This window comes from Columba livia, chromosome 1, assembly GCF_036013475.1.
Source record: "Columba livia isolate bColLiv1 breed racing homer chromosome 1, bColLiv1.pat.W.v2, whole genome shotgun sequence".
In the NCBI taxonomy this organism is placed as follows: Eukaryota; Metazoa; Chordata; class Aves; order Columbiformes; family Columbidae; genus Columba; species Columba livia.
In genome coordinates this window covers 138,690,744-138,718,078 of record NC_088602.1, presented here as the reverse complement: position 1 = coordinate 138,718,078, position 27,335 = coordinate 138,690,744, and the positions used below count along the sequence as shown (strand labels likewise).

At 44.4% G+C, this 27,335-nt stretch overlaps 1 protein-coding gene across 7 annotated transcripts in view; it reads right to left on the bottom strand.

Moving 5' to 3' along the window:
- Positions 1-1,191: 1,191 nt before the first annotated feature.
- Positions 1,192-27,335, bottom strand: part of PRR5 (proline rich 5) — a 95,252-nt gene continuing 69,108 nt past the window's right edge. For all 7 annotated transcript variants that reach the window (XM_065032864.1, XM_065032871.1, XM_065032889.1 and 4 more), the window contains 2 exons: positions 5,673-5,811; positions 1,192-2,580 (listed from right to left, as the gene is read on the bottom strand). In XM_065032864.1, the coding sequence (XP_064888936.1) occupies positions 2,030-2,580; positions 5,673-5,811 (690 nt within the window). In that variant the 3' untranslated portion in view covers positions 1,192-2,029. The remainder of the gene's footprint in view (positions 2,581-5,672; positions 5,812-27,335) is intronic.

The window sequence follows — 27,335 nt, the reverse complement described above, 5'->3', positions numbered from 1 at the left end:
GGCTAGACGAGGGCGAGCAAACACCTGCTGGTAGCACCAACTAGTTGATAGCAACCTGATAAACCTCAGATGTGAGCAAGCTGCCAACGTTCTCAGCCCCATCAGGAGTGAAGTACTCCTGGGTGCGCAGCAGCAGCACTGCGATGGCCAGGAAGTGGCCAAATGGATGACCTGACAATCTGTAACTTTTACCTGCATGCCCGGAGGGCTAGTTAGGTGCCAGCACCCTAAGTCGTTTCGTTTATTGGCCCTCAAAGCTCCTACCAGGCACCAGAGTTGCTCTCGCTGAGGGTATGTTCTGCTGCACCTGTATTTCTGCCAGCTGATGTTAAGTCCCTCCGCACAGACTCTGCCCCACATTGGATGGTCCTGTCCAGGTGTGTTCCCTGGCTGTCGGGACACAGAAGTGATTGTTTCTCTCTGTGTAAAAGAAACTTTTAAGTATGACCTAACTTAAGGGCCTACCTGTAGGGGAGGCTGCACAGCTGAACATGCCACACACAAAGAAGCAAAACAGACCCCAACCCCCTGCCTCATTTATGGGGCTCCTTCCTCAGCTGGCTTCTGAGGTTCTCAAATCTCTGCATTACGGGGAGCCTGCACATCTACCTGGAAGGGGAAATGTCCAGTAGTGAAGCAGGGCAGCAGCCAAAGACTGAGGTAACACTTTCTGAAAGATCAAGTAGTGAGGCCAAAGGAAATTAAATATCAGAAGTGGAGGCCTTGAGCCTAGAAATGTAATCAAAGCCTGAGAAAGAGTTTGGCCAATGTTGGGGTCAACAGCGCAAGTGCAGAGTGAAGCTGGAAAGTCCCTGAGCATCTGAGCTAAGCACCAGATGCTGCCAGACCAAACTGGCAACCAGTCTCTGCTGAGCAGCTCAGGAGTTACCGACTGACCCAAAGGAGATGCCTAGAATGGAGGGACCTGAACCAGCTCTTCACAGTAAAACCATCTGATAAAAAAAATCTATCATGCATCAGGATTTCTACTTCACCTTCATATCATGTGCATCCATCCGCTGTAAAACCACCAACACAGCTCTTACACCACGTTACCGCAAGGGAGAATCAAAGAGCTGGGAGTGCTTAGAATGAGAAGAGCTGCAAGGTTCACGCTCCCCAAATATCAACACATAATTGACAGCACAGGTGTCATTGTATTTCTTTAAGAATACAAATACATAATGAGGATTTCCACTGAGAAGCCATATTTTTATTTATTTAGGAAACATGTAAGTTGAATTCTGCTGGGATGTCTCCATACAATGGATACTCCAGGAGTCAACAGTGCACAGATTTTTTGGAAGTGCCACATTCAGAGCAAGTTAACACGACCTTAAAAGCCAGCTTCAAGACAACTCTCCCACAGACACAAGGTATTGTCTGTGAAACAGAACATGAGACACAAGGCATCGCGTGACATCAGGTAGCACAATTCTGTCTATTGGCCTTTCCTCAAGAACTCTTAACTCACCATTAGGCAAAGGAGTGCATACAAGATGTACAAGAAAAAGATTAAAAGAGACTTCTTTATCATTGTATTCTGTGGCATGAAGGCCCACAGCCTTTGGGTTGGGTTTTTTTGTTTGTTTGTTTTTTTAAAAGGATATGTTTTTACTCTGGCTGAGGTGTTACAGTTCAGAGGACAACCTGCTGTCTATAGGAAACATCTTGAGAAAATTAAGAGTGGACACAGCTATTTACTAGGCTGTTTTACTGAACAAACACTGCCAGCTGCACTGATACCATTTTACCAGACGCTTGTCAGCTTGTGAAGCCCCAAGATTATAAAGACAATAGGAAATCTGACTGCAGAGTGACACAGATGGAGAGAAGTGGTTGGAGTTTCTTCCCCCTCGCAGCAGATTCCTGCCTGCTGTTAACTTGTGTTTGTGTACTGCAGTACAGCTGTGATGACCTACAACAGAGATTCTGCCCCAGACATACATAGCTTGCCCATAGTCCGACTCAATGTGTTAGTAACTTTCATATATAATATTAAAAGCCAGGGTTTGTCTCCCCATGCCCTTCACATGATGCTCTGTCTGTTCACGTCCACATCATACGCTGATGAACTGGAACAGCCTCGGCTAAAATCAATAAAAATGCCTTCAGAATCAGAGTCAATCGACTCCAAAATTTGATCCACTATGTTCTCAGGGCTCGAAGAAGGAACTGGAATCAAGGAAGGGTCCCTGTCCAGCTCAAAAGACCTATGAGGGTCGTCCATCGAGTGGAAGAGTCCTTTCTGTTGCTCAACTGTGCTGAGTTTGCTGGAGCATTGCACTGACCCGGTGCTGGGCCTCTCCTGATCTCCTGACAGCGAGCTTTTTGTGGCTGTCATGGAGCTCTTGGAGCCGTTGTCCATGATGGTGGTGAGGTTGGAGTACCCCTGGAGCTCCAGGCAGGAGGTCATTTCCGAAACGGAGTGCCTTCGGATGCCTGTTCCATTGGCAGCCATACCCTCGGTTTCGTACTCAGCCACTGGTGTCAGCAGTGGATTGTTGTAGCTTTTTGATCGCACCACGGGGTTCTTGGCGAGGATGTCACCTGATTTTGAACGCCTGAAGAACCGCTTCTCTGTAAACAGAGAAAGATCCAGAGTAATATCTACAAAGTCTCCCATTTTTGTGGGACTAATAATTACAGGTGTTCAAAAGAAAAGTCAAAGCCTAAATAGTAATGAGCTTTTCTTGAATGACAGAAACTTTTATAAAAGAATACATTTTTTTTGTTTTGTAGATCTATGCACTTCACATTTTCTAGATTCCTTCAGCCATATTGAAGACCCCAAACCTACCTTTATAAATAATAGCTGTTATTCCCTTATATTCATACAACTTCAGCAACTAGAGTAAAACAGTAAATATTGTGGGAGACCTGGTACACAATTTCAAATACTTCCTTTAGACAAGAACAGAAGGTGCAATTCTGTTCTTGTTCAGGCTAGGAAGGTCATCACTAATTTCTAGTAGCTGAAATTTAGCTTTTCCACCCACCCTGGGCAAATGAGGTCTCTTCAAATTTGGGGCACAAGGCTTAAGACAGGCAGTCTTACTAATAATTCTGTAAAAACTTAGGTTCAAAGCATTGTTTGGAAAACACACAAGGAGAGAGCAGCAAGAGTGTGTGGAACTGTTAACTGGAAGGCAGTGCCCAAAGCAACCTTTTTGGGGAACAAACCTGCCCTCAGTCCAGCACTGACTGTAGGAATGCTGCTGTTAACCAAGTGGGCTCTTTCCAAAGAATGAGCAGCAGGTGGCAGCAAATCAGCACGGAGATGTGCCCCGAGTGTTTTAGGGCTGGAGCGCTCCCCAGCAGCTAGATCGAAGTGACCACCATGCAAACTTTCTGCAGACCTCAGTGCTCATACGCACTTATGATTAAAAAAAAAATAATAAAAAAGGGGTGTGAATAACAGGTCTTGCTTTTAGAATCATAGAATAGTTCGGGTTGGAAGGGACCTTCAAAGGTCATCTAGTCCAACCCCTCTGCAATGAGCAGGGACATCTTCAACTAGATCAGGTTGCTCAGAGCCCTGTCCAGCCTGGCCTGGAATGTCTCCAGGGATGGGGCATCTACCACCCCTCTGGGCAACCTGGGCCAGTGTTTCACCACCCTCAGTGTAAAAAATTTCTTCCCCATGTCTAGTCTGAAGCTTTCTTCCTGCTACTCTCACTTTGCCATCCCCATGAAGGGGCCATGGCTGGAGAAGGCGATCCAGTTACAGTCTGGAAGTCAACCACAGCCACTGCATGTAAATTGTCTGCTTTAAATCACGATGCTTGTATATGTTCCCCTCCAAACCACGCAATTTCCTTTACAAATGCCAGTCTCTTCTAAAACAATACCTACATATATGTGCTTACCTGGACACAAATTCCAGTCATAGGCTTAACTACTAAAAAAGCCAGTTTCTGTACTTATGACTGCATTTTGCAATTGTGTCTGCCTCAGCAGCAAAATCAACTGAGTCAAGTTCACTTTTGGACTTTTTGTTTGTTAGCAGTTTCACCTGGCAAACAGGAGAGGTTCTCTGGGGCTCCCCTGCCACTGAACTCTGGCTTTTTGTTCATACCAGGGCTCAGGTGGAGGGGAAGGCTGGGTGCGTGGCCAGACAGGGAAGAAAAGAGGTCAGTGGCCTCACCAGTCCCGAGGACAATATGTCACAGCTTTAAACCATGCTACCAAGATAGCTGGACAGAACTGGATAGGCTAGTTTAAAAGCAGCAGAGACTTAACACACTCAGCTCCCCTGGATCCAGGTTCATTGACTACAGTAAGATCTATCCAGGGGTACTGCTACAGATCTAATCACCAAACTGCAGCAAGAGGAAGCACCCGGTCCACCCAAACCTTCCTATTTTCTCCAGTCATGTAATGCAACAATCCATTTCACTGGAATTTTATTTTCTTTGGTTGCATTTTTTTTGTCCTGGCAAACAAAAGCTTGTATTCAGAAAATGTCAATTTGGGGCTCCATTTAAATGCTTGTGGCCTTTTAATGGCAAGCAATGAATTCAAAGTAGTAATCCTGAACTATTTTCCATAAATAATTGGCCTCTATTCATTCACGTAAAACTGATCTGTTTCTTAAATGCCTATTGCAATATAACCATTTTTCCATTCAGCTTCAAGGGAAAATAAATTACCTTATTGACCATTTCTGACAAGCAAAGAGATTCAATTGACTGCATAGAAAACAGACAACTGAACTTATTTTGCCCTCTGTTTTCTCTATTCAAGCACACTATCACAGTATTTACATTGAAATACTCAGGTACTACCTCATTTCCTTTTTGATTTACACTGGTAGTATCCCACTGGCATTTTCAACAGATTTAATTGGTACATGGAATATTCAAAAGACTTTCATCTTGGCCAAATCTTGCCTTCAGAAGTCACTGAATACTTCAGAGCTCAAGGAATCATAGAAAATTAGCTGGAAGGGACTCAAGAAAGTAACTCACTCAGCCTCTGCCACCAGGTGGGCCCATGTTTACCCACCTTGCTCCTTTTGGATATCTGTGGTGTATGACATGTACATAGTGCTTCTATCTGTGAAGATTCAACAGCCTCTAGAGGCAGTTTTTGTGACATTACAGATATTTCCTTCCATGTAATCTGCATTTCCCGGGCTATGTGTGCTCCACTCTATTTTTCTTATCTCCAGTGGGATGGAGAACAGCTTATTACCTTCCATTCTGCAGAAAGCTTTTACTGATTTAAAGGCTTATCAGTTAGTCTTCTCTAAGACAAATTCCTACTTTCTTCCCTGCTTTAAATAGCCTTGAATGACCTTTGTGTGCTAACAAACAGATATTACTTGGCACTCTAGACAGAGCTTCTTGCTTATTACTCTCACTGTCCATAAAGCATCCTGTGTTAAAGCTCTCGCATTAAAAGGTAAAATGGAAATGCTAAACACACTCTAGATTCACAGATTTAAGATTTATTAATGAGCACTGTTATGATGATCTTTTTCCATCTTCTGCCACAAGCAAGTTTTGCTGTGACTTTGCACACTGCAAAGAGCATAGCCTTAGCAAAGGAGCCTGACCATGTTGTGTTAGTACTGGCAGCTTCCTCTCACATGGGCCCTGGTCCTGTGTGGACAAAGGTTTTGGTAAAGCCCTCTGTGCTGTGTCAAATCGAGCTTTCCTTATTCTTACCCAAGATACAGGAAGAGTGCGTGAAGGGTCCGTCACTGGAATACAGACCGTATGTGCCCAAGTAAGGAGAAACTACTTTCTGGATCAGGGATTCCAGTTTCAAATAATCTTCAGTCGCACCTTTTGACTCATGAACCCCCTGAAAGAGAGAAAATATCCAAGATGAGCACTGTCCCCTCCAACCACAAGCTTTCCTTGCTCAACAGGGCAAGCAGAGATGCAACAAGCATTTTCACAAAGTTACATAGCAAAGGTGCACCATGATCCAATACTGGTTTGTTACTACAGCCAATTCCTCTTACCGTAAAATGAAGAAAAGTGAGCCAAACCAGAGAGACTCACCATGCAGGCACTGCACAAATGTTCAGAAAGAGGCAGTAACTACTTTCAGGACATTTAAATCCAGAAAGGTACATCCTGCTTAGTGCATCCTGCCCAGGGAGGATGGAAGTTGCGGTCTGTGAAGATGAATTTAAAACATCCCTGGACTTTTTGTTATTGCGATCTTATACTGACTTCCTGAACAAACCACCACCGAGTGCTGCACCAGCAGCTGGTACCACAGGGTGTCACTGCCATCTAAGCAATGCTTAACCTGCCAACAGGCTTCAGAAAACGGTGGAAACTGAGAGTTGCAGGAATATTCCAGGATATTTTCAACATGAAATATTGCTAGCGCAGAGGTTTGTATCTCTTTCCTCACCCCCCTCCCTGGCACTTGCCATTGTCCAGGCAAAAGTCACATTATAACTAGCATGGTAAGACCCACCCACAGGCAAAACCTTTTGCCTTTAGCTGTTAACTCTGCGCTTCCACCCCACAAATGGGCTTATAATGCGGCAGAGGTGACAGGAAAACCCTGTGGAGCTGTAGTCTTCCTTCCACATACAGCTGCAGCATGTGTGCTATTGCGTTGAGCCCTGTACAATCATGTGTACGATTCCTCTTGCAACCCACAGTAAATTCACATTTTAGTGCGTTGCTATGTGGCCATATGTTTGATGTATCCTGTTGCAGAATTAACATCCTAAATGTCATACTCAGCAAGAAGTTTGCTTGAATTCAGCAGAATTCCAGATTTCACAATATGTCCCTGAATTATTTTAAAAAGAAACATGTTGGCATGAAAGCCTCCAGAGAGCAACACGTAGATGAAATGAAAAAAACTGCAACACTTCCTTCAGCATACGGAAGGATGCTCATGTTCAGGATGTATTTGCTGCTCACTGTGATTCATCAACCAGTGTCTATGGGTGACGATCAGGCTGCAACGTGTCTGTGAATGGCGTCCTTCACCTCTCAGCTGCTGCGCTGCCTGCACGCCGCCTGGTGTTATTTGATAAAAGTTTATGAATGGAGAATCAGTAACAGCCAACAGAGAATGGATGGAATTTGGATTCCAACTCAGCGGGTTTTAAATAATGAATAACAATCTTTGGAGATGCACTACGTCCTGGAAAACTTTAGGAGAGTCACAAATACAAATATGAACACAAGGGCATATGCAGTGAATCTGAAAGCTTGTAGGCACCAAAGTAACTGCAGAATGAACCCACAGCTATTCAACCAATTTAACCAGATAAAAATATTATAAAAATATTCCTATGTTGAATAACTCAGAAGTCTTCGTGAAAGTACATGTATTATTTCTAAGTCATTGTTGGCCTATATCAGAGAAAATGTTTCAAATAACAGGAGGAAGGGTCTCAATTTTGAATGTGTTAAGATCTGTTCTGGAGTTTCCCCTCCTGTCTTGTTGGGATTTAGCCAAGATTTTTTCAGCCCTTAGAGGGGCAACAAGCCTGCTGCCTTATTGCATATTCACGATTGCATCAAGCTCATAACCCACTGGCAAAGGCCAAGGCATTAGGCCATCTGCTCGGGACTCCCACTCCAATTACCTATGGAACTGGCTTCCTAAATGTGGTATATCATACCAGTGGCAAAAGCCAGCGATATTTAGCATTGCTCATGCCCAGACTTTGGGGTAAGGCTTTACTTACTTCTCTGCCACTGAGGTATTTTTGATTCTTGTGAAAGACCACAGCCAAACATCAACTGTGGAGAATGGAACCCAGTAATTTGCTAGTACCATGCCACACACAAAATAACTATTAGCAGAACTGCAACACTGTACAAGGGGTAAAAGTGTCCTTGTCCAGGGGCATCTTAACACTACCTGATTTCCTATCAACCTCACATGCCTGAAAAGTTATTTTGGTTTCCCTTTTGGTTGTGAATTATTTGTTCTATAATACACTCCTTCTTTCCTAATGAACACCTCAAAAGCCTGAGCTGTATTCTGCATTGACTGCTACTCTGGCAGGGATACAAGCAGGCTTCTAGGAGCTCTGTTGGTTTGGGGTAGGCTCCTGGGGTGAGCTGAGAGGATGGAGACCCGACCACTCAGCTCCAGCTGCTGCGACTCCCTCCACCACTGGGCCAAGGAGCAGCTGTGCTGGGGGATGGATTTGCCTTGTCCCTGCAACCACTGCCCTTCAGCTGTTGTGCCTGGAGAGTCCATCAGCTCACTGTTCCCAAGAAACGCCCTCTTCTCTCAAAATGCCCACTCCCAAGCCACCTGCATCAGCTTCTTCAGTCTTGCCCTCAACCTTCATTCCTGCTCACTCAAAAGTAGTACTTATCTTCACCTCCCTTTTCACTTCAGCATCCTTTAGTTTCCAGCATTGAAGAGGCCAACAAATACCACCTTTACAGTGCAAAACCACCTAGTATTAACACAGCCTCCCAGTAGTCTTATTCCTCAGCTTTGTGGGATGCTTTTCAAAACACACTGAAAAGTCATGAAACATCTGGCATCCGCTGGGGCCACTTCTGCTCAGCACCGTGGCACAAATGTGCTGCGTCCACCTGCGACATCCTTCCTGCACTGGCCATTGTCCCAGGCCTTCCTGCTGGCGCTGGAGGGGGCAGTTCCCTTAAAACACTTTCTCAGTGTGGAGCTTCTCTGAGAGCAAGAGTGTAACAGGCTGCAGACCACGTCCTGAGCTTGTAAAAGAGTGTTTTTCCTGCATTTCTTTCTACTGCGTTATTCAATGACAAATATTCTCTGGGTCTCTATTTAACCAAATACAAGTACATCCCGATATTCAGCAAGGACTGTCTCAGCTTTCCAAACACAAACTTTCCACATGACCTGAATGACACTATCACTCACTTGTGAATTACTGCGGCCCAAGTGGCCCAGAGGCAGAGCAGCACCGCACTGCAGTCACTATGTGCCATTCACTAAGCCAAATGTCCCCTGATGCAGAGCCAGCTGGCCTGTGCTGCAGCTGTGTCGACATGACACAGCAGGGAGGTGTCCCAGCCCCAGGATCCAGCCTGCAGGCTGTCAAAGGTTGGGTCACAGGGCACCCTTGCCTCCCTTTATGAGCTTTTAAGATCATGGCTCGGGCAGGAGGTAGCTGCAGGTTTGTACAACAGGTTAGCTGAAAAATACCAAAGGTGGTAACAGGGCCATGGGTGCCTCACAACCCTATTGGAGAAAGTGGGGCTTTCAAATTCTGCAGTTCTTCCAGCTTCTTTAGTGAACCCCAGGTATGACTGGTGCTGCAGTTGGTGCAGCTGAAGTGTAGCCAGAGGGGAAGCTCGCAGTGACACCAGCACCTCTGGACCAGCCAGGAGCGAGTCGTCCCAGGTCACGAGGAACAGGCAAGGAGCTTCAGGGGGAAGGATGAACACCTTCTAAGGCAGATCAGCAGCCAAGAGGGCCAACCACGTCCTGGGTGCATCCAGCACAGCATTGCCAGCCGGGCAAGGGAGGTGATTGTCCCCCTGGTGCGGCCTCACCTGGAGCACTGGGTGCAGGTCTGGGCACCACAGGATAGGAAGGATATAAAGCTACTAGAGAGTGTCCAGAGGAGGCCATGAAGTTGGTGAAGGGTTTGGAGGGGAAGCCATATGGGGAGCAGCTAAAGTCACTGGGTTTGTCCAGCCTGGAGGAGACTGAGGAGAGATCTCATGGCGGCTACAGCTTCCTCACAAGGGGAGGTGGAGGGGCAGGCACTGATCTCTTCTCTCTGGTGACCAGTGACAGAACCCGAGGGAATGTCAGGAAGATGTGCCAGGGGAGGTTTAGGTTGGACATGAGGAAAAGGTTCTTCACCCAGAGGGTGGTGGAGCACTGGAACAGGCTCCCCAGGGAGGTGTCACAGCCCCAAGCCTGACAGTGTTCAAGAAGAGACTGGACAAGGCCCTCAGACACATGGCGTGAACTGTGGGGTTGTCCTGTGCAGGGACAGGAGTTGGACTCGATGACCCTTGTGGGTCCCTTTCAACTCAGGACATTCTATGATTTAGCAGGCCAGAGCAAGCTTCTGTTCTGCTTTAGCTGCCAGCCCCAAGGGTGCACCTAAACTCTTCTTTCTGCTGGACGTTTCTGCCCGATCCGTTGCGACATATGAAATCACGTGTTTCTGTGACATCAAATTCAGTGAGAAGGCACTTCTGGTGAAGTCTGGGATGGAGCAAAGTATGGTTATAAATACTTCATAGATCTACATGTAAATATAGATAGATATATATGTATAGATATCTATACATCTATCTACATGGATATCTATATAAACTAAATGTATATTAAGTCCTTTTTAGACCCTTTCCCAATAAAATAATTTTTAAAAGTATTTTCCTGTTATTTTTGCAGCTCATGGTTCTTCTTCTACTTACTGGCTGATGCCTTACTAGTTTGGTATGTCACTACACAGCCCCAAAGTAAAAGTCAGATCTAGTGGGCTGGCTGCTTAGCTTGCAGGAAGCTGTATCATAATTTGAAAGAAAAAAGAAAACTTGGAGCATTATCCATAAAACAGAGACTCTACCCTTATCTTTAATGCAGTATTTGCTCTGCAGACATGCAAAAACTTACTTTAAAAGATAATCGTGACCTTTCATGAACCCAATTTCATTTTCGCAGGAGAGTTTTATGCTTCTCAGCAAGTGTTAGATGTATCTATTAAATTCCTTTCAAAGGCCTTGCCTGACCTATTTATTTCTCAATTGAGGGCCAAAATAGCTCAATATCAGATAGCTGGAAGTACCTCAGTACTTCTGGAAGAATGTAGCTGCTGGATTAAATCCTCATCTTCATCACACTATTTTGAAATGCAACAAGAGCCACCCCATTATCTTTGGAAGGACTATAATGCAGTATTATTACAAGAGTCTACTCTGCTCTCAAGGAATAGATAATCGGGCATTTGAGTCCTGAGTATGTGAATACCATTGCAAATGGAAAAGGTGTTGTCCTGGTTTTGTTAAAAAACAAGTTTCTCTTTCAGTGAATTTTGCCTGTCAGCTAAAACCTTCATATTAGCTGCATTTTCCTGGAGAACCAGATACATGTTTTGGTAAACATAGCAATGGAATGCAAACTTATTGATAAGCATGGATGGACATCTAGCAAGAGGGACGACGAGAAACAAGTGACCAAGAAACTGACCAACTGTGTATAACATTCCATTCACGTGAATACTTCATATAAAAGTGGGAGATCACGAGGATCTCGTCCGTTTTCCCTTCTGCTTATGGCCGACATTAGGAGAGGACCTTGCTAGTAGTCCCTGCGAACTGAGGCCTAGTGACAAACTGAATCCAGCTCCGGTTGGCTGCAGAGTCCAATCCAGGACTTTGGGTGCCAGCTCTGCAGTTGCTGAGACTTTCAAGATTGGTTTTGTATATTTTGTATATTTTCTCTATTCTTATTAGTAGCATTAGTAAAACACTGTTAATTTTTCCAACTCTCTTATCTCTGCCATTCTTTTCCTCCCAATCACCTGTCCTTAGTGGGAAGGGGGGAGAGGGAGGGGAAAAAGGGTAAGTGTGGGAAAGAGGAGGTTAACAATACATCTGCCAGGGTTTTTGTTGTCACCCCGCAATCTAAACCCTCGACAGGTGTATACTCAGCATCAAGAAGGGAGGTATGTATTTCTGCACATAACACAGTATCCACGCCCCTTACTTCATTAATTTGTAATCAAATCATTTGGAAAAAATATAATTGTATATAGTTGTTTGAAAGCATTAAAAGGACCCCCTGCACTACTATTTTTGAGATGTAGATCCATAAGCACTCCCAGAAGGGCCATATCCCCTAAAGACTGCAGGTTATTGAGGTAGCAGCTACTTTATGAAGTTACTGCCCTGGCTGCTGAACCGCGGCACTGGCCACGTGCGCGGCTCCTGTTGTTGCACTCAGGTATGTTGCTGGAACAAAACATTCCTTGTGTTTGGGAACAAAACCCGGTGAGTCAAACCCATGTCACTCCAGCGAGAATGGACGCACCGAACTGCTCAGGTTTCCATCCCTATAATTTAGTAAGTTAACCACAAATTGGTACTGAGGTTTTAAAGGACACAAAGGTTTTATATGGAAGCACAGGGAAAAGCATAAATTCATATTTCGGCACTACTAATAAGCAGATACCTTCAGAAGAATAGCAAGGGGTTTAGTACTCCCACTTAGGGCCACAGCCTCTTTTTTTCAATACACAGGACTTCTCCAAGCCTCAAAGTGGTCCTAATGGGGATGCCACTCCAGGCAGGCATTTAAAGACTTGAAGAGTCCTCCTCAAACACAACTTTAAAATGTGCCTAAGGCTAAAGTTTATAGATTTAACCTTTTGCATGTTGTACAGCAAAGACGGATTGCTTTGAAGATTTTTTCTAATGAACGTATGTTCTAACAAAAAATACTATGAAGCCATTATAAACATCGTATTATACCTAAGTGTAGGTTATGTGACTTGCAAAGTTGCCAGAAACCTAATCCCTACCTTGGTAACATTTGCCACAATTTTTCTTATCAAAAACGTATTACATGCCCTTGCTTTATTTTACTATGGCAAGGAAATAACCACAATCAAACTCTTTATATCTATGTCCCATTACATTCATTTTCAACACCCTGCTCTTTTCTTCATAGGCAGTGAACAGTGATAGTGGCACACAGCCAGGTGGATCTGCCACCGATCCAACGCGGTGTAAAATGTAAGCCAGCCTGCAGCCTTTGCCCCTGTACAACTAGGCAGCCATTGCTGAATACTCCCTAAGGCTCCAGCTCCATCTTTTTATCCATCACCATAACAGAAATCCTTTAATTTTTGGTTAAAAAAAAAAAGACACCTATAATATAACCGGATAGTATCAGTACTTCCAAATGAACGCTCTGAAGTGACCACAAAACTGGCTGCACCAAACCCAGCCCATCAGGGAGGTGTCCAGGCTGTGAGTCGCAAAGAAGCCCAGAAATTAATAATCTCCTGCCCACCACTTTCCACCTGGTGTTGGCTACTTCACTTCTTCAGGCTCTGTTAAGATGCCCAGACATGAAGCAATCCCCAACAGTGCCAGCCATGAAAAATTATTAAGGCTGCTGATGGTCTGGTACACCTCCTTAGGCAGCCCAGCTAAATCAGGACACAGAGTTTTAGTTTTGCCGTTTTCCCATAACCAGATGCAGGGCATCAGAAGGAAAAGACCTTGCTTGTGAAACCCTTGCATATGGCAGAAAGGGAGCTGGTTCTGTGTATCATTTGCTGCTTATGCCTCTCACTTCTCACCCGAAAAACTGGATGTGAAGCTGCTTGTCTCCTTTTTACCAGTATTAGGGAGCAAAAAGGTGGCAAAACCTTACTGTTTTGGTGGCCAAAACTGGTGTTAAATCCCTACTGTTAAAAACCTGCCTAGGGAGACTAATAATAAAAAAACAGCCCTAGGAGCAGAGACTGCTCCTGAGTGATGGAGCAAGCTGAATCAGTTTCTGCCCTTTTGCTCCATGAATTACAGCCCACTCACAAGTGCTTGCCAGCACAGCACTAAGCAGAACAAAGATGAAATTTTCCTCTCCAGCACTCCTGGTGGGCAGAGCAGCCACCAGCAGAAGAATGGTATATTCACCACTTCATCCAACTCCCTTGAAATCTTGAGAATTGGTGGGTTACATTGACTGAAAAATGATTTACCCTAAAAATCCAGCAATGCATTGCCCTCTTGACACCAGCCCAGAGGTCTGAGCACATAAATCACAATAGTTAGAGACAAACAAGCTACAGCTAAAGCTGTCATGTCCTCTGGCTACCAGGCACACCCAAAGGGGATGTCTCATGCATGCCAAGAGGCTAGAAATAATTTTAGCTGCTGGCTGTTCTTTTTGCTACCTGCTTCTCCTGGCTTCTTTTTGTTGATGTTGGGCTCATGTTATTGCACTTCAGTATCTTAGCTCGATCTGGAAGTGGCCATCACTCTTTCATGCCTGACTTCTTTTGTTTTAACCCTTTTGCTTTGTTCATTTGACATCCACTGTTTCATAATACCCCAAATATCCTGAGCTCCTCTTTCAAGCCTTTAGCAAGCCTCCCATCATTTGCTGATCTCCTCTGCTGTATGAGCCTTCCTCTATTCATCTTTACCACAGGCTGCTTCAGTTCTGGCTGGACAACTGCAAGTTGCCTCAGGTAACTCCTCACTCATCTGTGTCTGAAAATAATCATAAATGACTATTAAACACCAAACTGCTTTTAACTGACCAGCAGTAACTTGGTGTTTTGCTGAGTACTTGTAGAAGGTCCAAAGTCCTCTACAGTTTCCAGTTCTGACTAACAGCACCCACCACTAGTAACATCTAGAAATGGCAGTATCACTCAGTTGCTTTTCACTTCTCTCTTTAGCAGAGAGTATTATAGGACCATTCACCTATGAAATTATACTCTAAAAGGCATCTTCAGTGTCTAAGTGTACCCTAACAATTGGACAGAACTACTTAATGCCCATCTGCAACTGTAGATGTGCTGAAGTATACACTAGTCACTGATTAAATGACGTAGCACTTAACTTTAGTACTTCAGCGGATCAGCATGTTTACATGAATAAGTACTGGTGCAGAAGACTGCATTCTCTTTCAACTGATAAACTGATGGGGAGCTATTAAACGAAAAATAGAATAGAAGAAAAACAGAAATAAAATCTGTCTTTGGACATGGCACTGAAGGAGGCACAGGACGTCCTAGAGCTTGACACAGGGGCAGCTCTACCACTGGGGACACGAAGCGGTAACAGCCGCAAGCTAGATCCTGGGTTACCAACCTCTGGACTCAGGAAAGAAATAAGCAATAGCCAGACTTCTGAATTATTTAATGAAGTCTTTTCATCAATCATTACCCTTGTTGACTTGGTGGCCCAGGACAGCGAAGTCCTCTGCCCATGTGACAGAAAGCATCTGCATACAGCTCAGCTCACGGCCAAATTACACACCCTGAACTTCAGTCTGCTGGGGTGTCCTCAGCCTGTGTCCACCGGGGTGTCCTCGATGGCTGGCATCCACCCTCGTCTACCAGCAAAAGGCTGTGACCTACCGCTGGCTGCAGCAGTCCTGACCTGGTGCGATGTGAAAGGAAACACACTGCCGGAAGCGTTGAGAGGGTCAGGCCCAAACGCAAAGTGAGGTCCTGGTCTCATGAACTGCCCTGTCTTAACCACACAGGAAAACAACTAAGAAATATAACTATTTTCTGCTTAAAAGCAGCAGACTCCTTGGAGGAAAGAAAAATGCATTAAGAACCACATTTCTTTCTTTGACTGGCAATGGGTCAGATCAATATGACTGAAAGAAACACACACGCAGCTGTGATAATCTGGATAATAATAGTTGCCCAACTACTCCCTGGGAAAACTGAAATTAAAAGTCACAAGACATACCCCAAGGCAGACACAGAATAATATCTATAGTGAAAACACACATTACTCAGCCAACACTACTGATAGATAAGGGTGTGCAGACTGCAGTGCACACCCTGGTGACCACATACATGGCAATATCTGTTTCTTGTTTTAGTCAAAGAGATAGCAGCAGCCTTGCTGGTAAGAGATTTGGAAACGCTTACAGGGCATGACTACTTGTTATCTCACTTCGGCGCACGTAATACCTTTCATTGCATCATATCTGGCCTTCTAGAACTTGAGCAACACAAATCAACTCGGTCTCAGGGAAAGCATGAATCACTGTGGGGAGAACAGGGGACAAATCGGTCACCAGTTCTTGCAATGTGCACCACTGGTGGCACACCATGTGCTCCCAGTTATGCTATGGGTCACCTTCTGGACTGAGGTCTGCATCCCTCCATCTTCCTTTGAACAGACACATGAATCGATTTAATACCACCTAATAGCTAATCATTCAGTTTCTACTGATCTTGCAATGCTCACACACAAACCTGTGGCAGCGAAGTTACACTATGGTTTCCTCGGTTGAGAAGAGGCTTCAGGAGTGGTTCCCAAGCGTGTAGAATTTCTGTTTTCTCTATAGCACTTTAGAACTTTCATCGACCAAACCCACCCAGCCCTCCAGCTTTGGAGGAGACCACAGTGGCTCTCGGAGCAGCAACCATTGCCCAAACAGTCGAAGCTGTCCTCTTGTGCACGGCTGTTCAGAGCTGCTACTCCTACTGCACCACAGAGGATCATCATGGGAGTCTCCTGCTCGCATTTACTCCATCTTCAGCCGACATGCACAACACTGTGCTGAAATACTTGAAGATCTCACTCTTACACCCCTTGTAGGAACTCCCTGAACTCCAACACAAAATCAGGAAGTCCAAGTAGTTGGAGATATTTGGCTCCCTCACCACCAGCTGCCCACCTTTTTCCTGGGAGTCAGCCCTGCAGAGCGAATCCCCCAATATTATGCAAATGCATCTGGCCTCCATTTACAAAGGGATTAAATGCCAACTCATGAGTAAACTCATGGAGGTATCAGATGTGATAATGGATTCTTCTCAGCCTTTGCAATCTTGACACCAAGGGTAACACAGTGTGTAGAATAAGCTGTGCAGTGTTACACCAGAAGGTAACTAAATTCAACGTTTTCTTGCTAACAATCATAGCAGAAGAAGTGCACAGGCAAAAGAAAAATGAAATAGGGCACACTCAGTGCAGGCTTTCTTGTAGAATACGTTAGTGCTTCTGGCAAATAGCGATGTAAAAAATTGGTGCACAGAACTTTGCAGTAGCCCTTAAGCATAAACAATCTCTGCTAGAAATTATTTAACCAACATGATGAAGATGGTCAATAACTGACAGAATAACTAGTTTCCAGAAATAAAGAACTGGCCTACCTACTGAGTCTTCTGAACAGGGGAGAGGATGGATTTATTTCATGCTTTAGCTAAGCACTTTTCTTCTGTAGTTGCAGCTATCCTGTTTAGGAGGTGAATGAGTGCAATGCTGAACCCTTCTGCTGTCCAACAGAGAAGCAGCAGACTGTTGGCAACAATTATTTGACTTAATTCTGAATGTTAATTGCAGTTAAATGGAACTACACTGACTGACACCAGCTCACAGTCCAGCCCAAGCCAGCAAGAGTGGAAACAGCGTGAAACCAGATAAGACATGGAGAGAGTGATGAATTTTTCCACTTCTACTGATGACATCCTGATGTTCACAGAATCACAGAATAGTTGAGGTTAGAAGGGACCTTTGGAGTCATCTGGTCCAATCTAGGGCCACCTAGAGTCAGTTGCCCAGGACCATGTCCAGAAGGCTTCTGAATGTCTCCAAGGAGAGAGACTCCACCACCTCTCTGGGCAACTTGTGCCAGTCTCAGTCACCCTCACAGTAGGACAGGGTTTCCTTATGTTCAGACAGACTGGGCTGTGTTTCAGTTTCTGCCCACTGCCTCTGGTCCTGTCACTGAGCACTACTGAGAAGAGCTTTACTTCACCTTCTTTACATTCCTCCTTCAGGTATTTGTAACGATTGATGAGACCCCCATGAGCCTTCTCTTCTCCAGGCTGAACAGTCCCAGCTCTCTCAGCCTTTCCTCACATGAGAGTTGCTCCTGTGCCTTTATTATCATCTTCATGGTCCTTTGTTGGACTCTCTTCAGTAAGCACATGCCTCTCTGGTACTGAGGAGCCCAGAACTGGACACAGCACTCCAGCTGAGGCCTCACGAGTGCAGAGTAGAGGGGAAAGATCATCTCCCTCAACCTGCTGACAATGCTTCATCTAATGCAGCCCAGAATACCATTGATCTTCTTTGCAGCAAGGGCTCATTGCTGGTCCACGCTCTTCTACTAGCTTCAATGGAGCTACGCATTTCTGGAGGGCTCTCCATCCAAGAGCTTCAAGTCCCACAAAAATGTTGAGTAAACTCTGGGACTTCACTGAGAGGGACTACGAGATCAATTGATACATTTTGAAGAAACACATGAGTAAAAAGAAATGCCCTGCATCAAACTAACTGGGAGCAGAAACGGGTCAAGGACTGGGAGTTTAATCTTCTTGCTCCTGCTTCTAGCCCACTTGTCTGTGTTTGCCAGGATACAAAATTTCAGATACTTCCTCCTGGGTTTCCCTGATGATTCATGCCATTTTCATCCCAAGCACACAACTCAGACATTTTTTAGCCTTTAGGAAACAAGACTCAAAGAGGATCAAAACTGCTTCAAGAAAGGACTACATTTTGCTTTGTGCAAGCCTGTGTTGATGAAGCTGAACCGGAACCTGATCCACTTAAACTATGTGTGCCCTCTTGCCCATGGGGGTTTCTCTGCAGCAATCCAAAGGCAGAATGAGAAAATGTGCCTGGGCTGGGGGGGACTGGAGGCCACACCTCTGCAGACTGGAACAAGCTGGAAGAAAGCAGTTTCCCCTCTTGGAGAGCTCTCTCCGCCCAGCGGAGGAGGTTAAGAATTCATAAGGGACTAATTTTCAGTAAACCTCTATGCTATATGTGTTCACAAACACATACATCTCATGGCAGGAGGAAATATGAGAAGCAGGACTTGTACATCAAATTCTCAATTGCTTTAAGTCAGAATTACCCGTCAGGTTAGTAATTGTGTACTGGCTTACATCCATGGGAGGCCTCGTCCTATGCATTTTATGTCCATTCCTAGGCACCACTATCCTTTTTGTACATGTTGTTCAGATGCAGCTGCACAACTCATGTTTGTATCATTACGAGCCCTTGGTAGTGTTGCCCCATGTTCTTTTTTCCTCTCTTCATTCTATCCTAAGATACTAGCATACTGGTAAAGCCTAGAATATTCGAAGGGTTAAATCATGTCTTGTTTCATCTCTGCCTCTTGCTTTTCTCATAGCAACAGCATTCACAGGAGGGAGAAGCTTTCCATTGCCATATTGACAGAAGTCAGCACTTCAGATCCCTGTGACTGCCTCAGAAATAAAGATCTTGTCATATTCACTTTAATCTCCAGCAAGTGCCAAGTTATGTCACTGTCAGTGTGAGAAGCTGCACGGCTTCTCTCTTCCTTTCATTGGTAGCACTGAGACACAGACAAAAGATAAGGAAGACAAAACACCCAGACAAGGTTTCTGTTTAGCTAGTGAGAGGTTTTTCAAATGGCTTGTCTGCAGAAAGACAGCAATGGGATTTTTCTTTCCAGAAAGGATCAAACACTAAGGACAGGCTATTCTTCCCCTGACCCACAGAAACCAAATGTATTATTTTTCTCTAAACTGTTATTAAATATTTTATATGAGATTGCAAAAGACAAAGCAGAAGATGAAGACTGAAGATAAGGAAAAGATATGAAATGATTACAAGTGAGGAAGTTACTTTGAGGCTTTAAATACAGTGTTTAGAATCCTGCAGAAGCTGAACAGCCAGTTTGCTAACAAAGATCAACCAAAAATAATAGTATGCATTTCTGCCTCTCATAGTTTTAGGGCTAGAGGTTGTCTGATTTCAGGCTAAGCAACTCCCCTGGGCACAGACGAGAGCTGCAATCTTAGTCAAATAAACTCATGTGACTTTGAAACAACCCACCAAATGAATCCTTGCAGAAGTGACTCTGAAGCGCTGTTTATGGAATAAATTTGAGCTGGAGTTAGTTTATCTGCATTTACAAATGCTTTGGCACTGCAACATTACAGTCATGGGCAAACACACACATGCACAGAAAGGTGTGTGTAGCCCCACGCAGAGATCACCCCGTGTGTTACCAAATAATTAGATGTGATGTTTAATGTCCAAGAGAATAAAGCTGCTCAGTTCTTTTTAGGCTCCCTCCCGAAGTTCTTGCTGATCTATATGCATTGAACTCATCTAACCTTGCTGGGGAACTGATGACTTTTAACTGTGCTCATTCAAGCCTTTTACCTAGTCTTGGCTCTGACTGTTTTCCCATTTAACATTTATTACAAAAAAATCCACCTTGCATTTATTTTCAGGTGGGTACTAAAACAGAAAAAGGATGGCAGAGCCCTCCCTCAGTGCATCCAGGCTCTTTAGAAGAGGCATCCAAGAAATGCTTTTGAAGAGCTGCTAACATTAACTTGACTGCTGTTACCTATTTCTGAGGATTTCTGATACTGCCTTTCACAGCCACACTCCCCTTTTCAGTCATTAAAGAACATTCATCCCTCAGCATTCTCCATGCTGCTTCATCCTTTGCAGGTGACTCTATCTATGAATTTTCTTCTTTTCTGAAATACACTTGAATAGACTGAGCAGACGCATCAGCTGCGCCTTCTGGATTTTTTAAAATTGTTGCTATTTTTGGTAGTGACACCATATTCATCACCCACAACTCATCCCTGTGAGCCAGAAAGCAGCAGATCTCCTCCAGGTGAGCAACCCACTGGGGCTACTGGGAACTGAGCAGTGCATTCCTGAGAGAGCACTTTGTGGTTATTCTCTTACACAAGGAGACTGAGCTTTCAGAAGTCCCAGAACACAAAAGGTTTGGAAACCAGGTGCCCAGCAGCCTGGGCCTGAGGGAGCCCTCCTGGCTTGCAGTGAAAGCTTTGCTGAAGGTAACACATTTCTACAGAACGATTTAATTTCAATTAAAAAGTCTTCGTCAATTCAAAATGCTTCAGAAGTAATTGACTGGACTTAGAATAGAAATCTTCTCTCAGCAACCCAACGTGTAGAGGATACAAGGAAACAAGGAAATACAAGCATACAAAATCTGATTTTGCAGCCAGAGAGCACTGAGCAGTGTACTCCCCAAATGCAAACAAGTATAGGGATTAGGTATGTGATCGCAGGAGTGGCTGTAAAGGGCTGACCATCAATTGCCAGGGACATGTACACTGGGAAGTCCACGCCCTTGCAAAATTCAGGAGCATTCAGCAATTCTTGCAACAGCCATGGTAGATCTACATGTAATGGAAACCTGTGTGGTTGAAACCAACAGACGCTGTGACCTACGTCTTGTCGATATGACTCTACTACTGAAACAATCCCTTTCCCCTCCCCGCCCCCCCTCAAGGCTGGCTGGTGCTTTAATTCAACTCGCATAATATCACACAGCCACCTCCACAGAATGAGCCTTCTCCTTGGTTCAGTTTTAAATGTTAACAACACAGCTTCATATCAAACAATATTCTAGAGCTTTTCAGGCAAAACTACTGCCCAATTCCTTCTCTACTATACATGGACTTTAGCAGAGCTGTATTAGCTTCGTACTGCCTAAACACGCGAATCAGACATTTTGAGAAACAACAGAAATACCCCACTGCTGCTTCCAAGGTTTTGTTCTCTTCAACTGAATAAGGAAACCACAAGAACAGCTCATGAGTGATACAAGAAGAATGACGTATGCATGCTTTTCTTGGAGGCCAACAAGCAATCTACAACAAGAGGACAAGAAGGACCACATTGCCCTTAGTCTCTAGAGGACATCTAGACCAGTAAGGCAAATGAAGTATTATCTTCCATAAAATTACTTCTAGTATGTTTGTCACCTTGTTTCCTTCTGTCCCCCACGTGTCTGTCCAGATACATCCACCATCTTTTGCATCAGGCCACACAATCTTTAGTACAGAGACGATATTTTCATTGTGTTTATACAGTGCCCAGTACATTAAGGCTCTACCCACACAACCCTGTTTTCCTGAAAATAAGACCTACCCCAAAGATAAGTCCTAGCATGATTTTTCACGATGCTCAAAATTTAAGGCCTACTCCAAAATTAAGCCCTAGTTACAGTTTATAAAAAAAACTAATTTTAAACAGTGCCCAGGCAGCTACACATGTAAAAAGTAAGTATCTTTTGGAGCAAAAATTAATAGAAGATCCTGTCTTATTTTCAGGGAAATAGAGTAGCAAGAAAGGAGGCTTGCAGATACATGGTGGACGGGTAATAGAAGCAGCTGCCAGTTCTTTGCTGCTCAAGGAGAGGATATTTAATTGGTTTTATGCAAGAGCCACTCTGAGTACAACAGCTATATTTTGCAAAATACCTTCCTGACAGATTTCAGCCAGGCTAAAAAATGGCTTTTCCTCTTGTCAGCATCTGCTTGGATTACAGCATGCTTGCTTTTTGCTTTGCATTTGCATCAGAGAGCACCAAAGCACAATCCCCTGCCTAATAACTTCAAACCAGAGGCCTCTGGATCCCTTTTGAAGAGCACCTGAGTCAGCAGCAGTCCCCTCCCCTCCCTGAACCCCGGGCTTGCCCCACCACAGCTCCCACCCTCTTTCTGATGGGTGGTTGCTTCTCAGCAAAACCTCATGGCCATGGCCAGCCGGTTTGCTCGTAGCAAAACCATAAGGTACCAGGGATGCTCGGTGCACCTGCCCACACACCTGACTCACAGGCATGACCTGTCATATCGTTATCATCTTGCACTGCTGAAGTTTTACTGCAACCACTCGGTAGCTTGCTGGAAAGAGGACAAGGCTCCCAACAGATAATGGTTTAAATCAAAAAAACATAACCTGAATCCTGCTCCGTCACATGATTAACTGTTTACCTTTTGATTGCTTGTAATAATCAGCTAGTGGCAAGTAAATGAATTTCACAGCACGTGTTGCATACTGCTGTGCCACATAGTTGTTTCTTCTGCAGCTGCAGCAGAGCTAAGGGTAAGGCTGTGAAATTACTAATAGAAGACAATTAACCCTGTCCACTCCCCATGAGAGACAGGGTGCCTCTGAGAGACTCTTTTAGTCACTCCCCTATCTTTTGCAGATTGCAACACACAGCCTTTCTATTTTTGGAGGAAATATACCACAAAGCAGTTACCGTCTGCACAAGTCTCTGCCACCAGCCCAGCACACGCTGTCCCCGTGGGCTAGTGGTTCTGGCAGCAGCAACCACAGATCAGGAGAAGAAAGGCTTGGGGATGGGACTTGGGTGGCATTGCAGAGCAGGAGCTTCTACACATTTCACAATTTGTTCCCTTCTCAGTGCACCTTCTGGGGAGAAGGCAGAGGCTAGGACACTTTATATAATCTGTTTCAACCAGCCTGTTGGATTAAATAGAACTATCTCTTCCCATAATAAAAAAATTCTACAGCATAGACAACAACACAAGCAAACACCAAAAAAACCCCAGGAGAAATCACTCCTGTTGGAAAGCAAACAGCTGCCAGAGTTGCTTCCAAACAATTAATACAGGAAACGATTCCTTTTGGTCATCTCTAATTATAGGGGACTCTTCAACAAAGCTGCCATTCACACTGGTGTGGGTGAACCGCTCCATGCCTGCAGCTGAGGGGCACCTCCTTTTCAGAGCAAGGAGCACTGGCTGTGCCCCTATCTGTCCCAGGACAAAAGGGCAGCAGCCTGCCTGCCAGGGAGCACAACCAGCTCCAGCTTTCGCTGCCTATGGGGCAAACGGAGCTTCACAGCATCTACATTTCCACCAGCTGCTGTCCTGGTCCCTGTAACTCGCTCAGGTCATTGCTGCCTCCACGAGGACTTAGCAGTTTGGACATGACATAAGGGAAGGTAAAAGGTGATGAAGCAGCCAGCAAGATGATGGGAAAGGAACCTGTGCCACCAGCAAGCAGGGATGTCTCAGGGAGCAGGAGGAGAAGGGGCACATGTGCTGACTCTGAAACCTCCTGGTGGGAAGCTTAGCCTGCCAGCCCTGTGCTCAGCTGGAGATCTTTAGGTGTGATGAAGGCAGGAGCACCGCGGCACCTGCACACAGAACTATCCAACCTGCTCTGCACCCAGCTGCAGCTCTGGACAGATCTCACAGAATCACAGAATGGTTGGCGTTGCAAGGGACCTCTGGGGATCAACTAGTCCAATCCACCTGCTAAAGCAGGTTCACCCAGAAATTGCACAGGAATGTGTCCAGGCAGGTTTTGAATACTTCCAGAGGAGACTCCACAACCTCTCTGGGCAGCCTGTTCCAGTGCTCTGGCACCCTCAGAGTAAAGAAGTTCCTCCTCATAATCAGATCTGAATGGAAACCACCATTTACTCGTCTACAAAAAACAGGAGGAGGCCCATGTATGCAACACTATGAGACAACCCTGCACAGTCTTTCTGTTGGAAATCACTTCTGCCCTTCTTCTTGTGAGTAGGGCCGGGTAGATCGCAGCAGGACAGAACAGGAGGTGCTGTACCAGCGACCCCGACCACAGCATCGGCTGACCCTGCTACCTGCATGGACACAACCCAGCCCTAGAGAACAAACGTTCCTCCCTGTTTGTGCGAAAACCAACAGATACCACCAATGGTGCTGGTGGCACTGGGGACAGTTCCCACATCTGTGGTCAGCTATAGGAGCCGAGAAGTGACTGCCACCTCTTGGGAAATACCCTGTAGAGCCCTGGGCAATCCAACAGCTGCGACTCCCTGGTGGCTTTGTCTACCTGGGGACACTCAAGAAAATGAAATAATATTCACTAAATTAATAACAGAAAGCTGTTCAGATAAATTGTTCTTAGGCCTCTGATGTAGAATTGAAGTGTCATTAATTTAACTCGCCTCCCTTCCTAGCCCTTTAATTCTCAGAGTGAGCATCCATACAGAGTTTTAATGAGGTTTAATTAATCTTCTTTAAAAGGTAGCTTAGATTAACTTTCTTATGTTCCCCCTGTAGACAACCCATGAATTACAGTATTAAAGCACCCTGCCTTAAAGGATTCTTGCACCATGGGAACATTTCTTGCTCAGAGTTTTTCAATAGTAAAAATTTCTATGGTATCTTTTATGTTAGTTTTAGTCTACTGGCCCAAATAGGTCCATAAAATACATTTGTATGAACTAATGCAATTAGTTAAAACTTTTTCCCTCTAACTCAATAAAATTATAGGGTCTGCAGAGACATTCTAATTCAAGTTAAGAATGAATTTACTAATCTAACTCTATTTTGTTATGGATTAAGGATTTACCTACCAATGAACTTGTACTGTTTTTAACAGGCCAGTTTCATTAATGGAGGCCAACTCAAGGAGACAGATGTATTCTAGTGAGGAGAACCTGGTTTAGTCAAGGTTAAACATGTACCTAACTGACTTGAGCAGAAACAACTCACTCTTAGGTTGCACAAGTAAATTATTGTGGGCTAAGGCAGCCTCAGGTGCCGCAGGCAGCAGCTGCACCGTAACTCCTTGCACGTCCACTCCAGCCCCAAGGCAAGTGTTGGGTAATTTGAAGGAGGACAAGTCAGTACCTCTCACCCACCACAGCACAAGACAGCAAATGGGCAGTTACCTGCAGATGAGGTGACAGATGGTAACAGCATAATTCAGGGCAGCCCAGAATACTGCTGCTGTGTTCAACCAACTCTGTCTGAAGCCACACCTTTGGTTAACTAACTGGCATCTTTCACAGAAGCGGCATTTTCCTTAATGCAAGGTACTCTTAAAACACACTATGACCGTACACAGGGAGTTTGAGCAATGCAAACTGCCTTCTAAAACAATTGTGTTTAATTGGTATGGACAAGGTTGTAGTCATGTTCCCTTGAACACAGTCTTTCTGCTAAGAGGATGGACAAGATGCCCATTTGAATTACTCCATCATGATGTTCATGAGAGAGGTTCATATATAACAAAGGAAAACAACTACATCATTTTACATTGCTTTCCTGTTTTTCAGCTGCTTAAGGTTATAGAAGTGACAACATATAGTGTTGTCAAGTATTTTGAGAGCTAGTTTTGGAGAGTAATCACTATCAATCCAAAATCTGTTCTTTTCATATGGCAATGGATTTTCACTGGCCTTAGTTACAAAGAGGGTCCAGATCTCGCAAGGCCTGTGGTGCAGAAACGCTGGCTGCCTTGGAGTTACTATTGAAAAAGCCCCCTGTCAGTCAGGCTTTCAGAAGGGGTAACAGCAACCATGCTTGCTCTCCTTATCTCTGCCCCTAGAGAAAACACACTTGTGGTGAACTGTGAAATAAGTGCCAGGTAGAAACAGAGCTAAAAACATTATAGAGGGAAAAAATCTCTGATGCGGTTTCCCTCTTTAAGCCTGCAGCTTGTAAATGGAAAAATGTATAGCTACTGATTGTCACTGACTGATGTCCTTACCGCTTACACCAAGGTCCCCAGCAATGTCAGGGCAATTACTCCTGACTGGCATGCAAGCAAGCAAAGGTGGTACTTCAGTTAGCACAAATAGTGTACTTAGCACTCCCACCTGGTACCATTGGGCTGAACAAAGTGTCGGCACCGCTGCAAAGTAAATTTAGACCTTCCTAGTTCCCCTGTGTTGCACTCGGGCTACTGCTGCTGCCATTTCTTTTGAACTCTCCAGACAGTTCCCAGCTTCTTGTCTCATTAACACAGCACATGCCAGTCTGCTTGAGGCAATACTCCAAGATGTAGATGAAATAATTATAGTGTTTTTGGTGCTTCCATGAAGAACTGATTCCCAGCACCAGAATACTAGTACAATAATTAAAACTATATAAAGAAATTAAAAATCAAATATGCCAAGTACTCCTCACTAGCAAAAAGGTCAAGATTTTCTTTCCACAGGATCTTTTTCCTGCAGCAAATGAATGCTATGCCTTGTTAAAAATCATGGCAATACAAATTCATTCCAGGATAACAAACCTGTGTCAATTTAATTACTGCAAACTGCATTTGCTGATAGAGACAATAAATAAGACAGAATAAGATAAGAGGATATTGCTTAGAAATGAAGTGTTGTTTCTACAGAATACTCACAGGTGTAAATATGAAGGGCCAGATTATCAGTTTCCCTATGTCAATACAAAGCAATAGAGAACTCTTCCCTTTGTGTCAGGCAGTGTCCCAGCTGCAGGATTTCTTACCTGACTCCTTACATGCCTATGGGGCAGATACAGACAAGCCACTCTTTCACTAGGAAAGAAGAACACATTTAAGCACAACACAGGGGAAGCACAGGTTTTTGATATGGGGATTTACATTTAAATACGGTCTACAATACATTTATTTATGGGTTTCTGATTTTTGTGGAAGAACTGACCCGAGTTGACACACACTGCAGAGTTAAAGCACATTTGTCATTCCTCAGGTAGGACCCTGTAGTTTTCAGGTAGCAAAGGGTATCTTGTTTTTAACCACTACACTGTCTTTGGTTTGCTGTGTGGCTACTGAGATGGAAAAAACAGCACTTTTTGCACTTGCTTTCAGCTCTTGCAAGGTGCTTTTCCACCCTGCTAAAATGCAAGGAGCTGAATCTATGTTTAGGAACCTTCCAGAGACAACAAATGGGTCCCACCAGCAGTTTTATGTATTTATCTTCCTTTACAGAGAAAGACAACAGGCAAGGTAGTTCAAATGAAGCTGAGATAAACCAAAAAGGAAACCACAGGTTTTATTTTTCTCTTCAGAGCTTCACTAAACATGTGAGGCCTCATCCCTCAGCATGAGAGATATTGTGGTGTGCTTTTCTAAGGTTTTTAAATACCTTGGGTCACCTGGAGATTCTGTGCA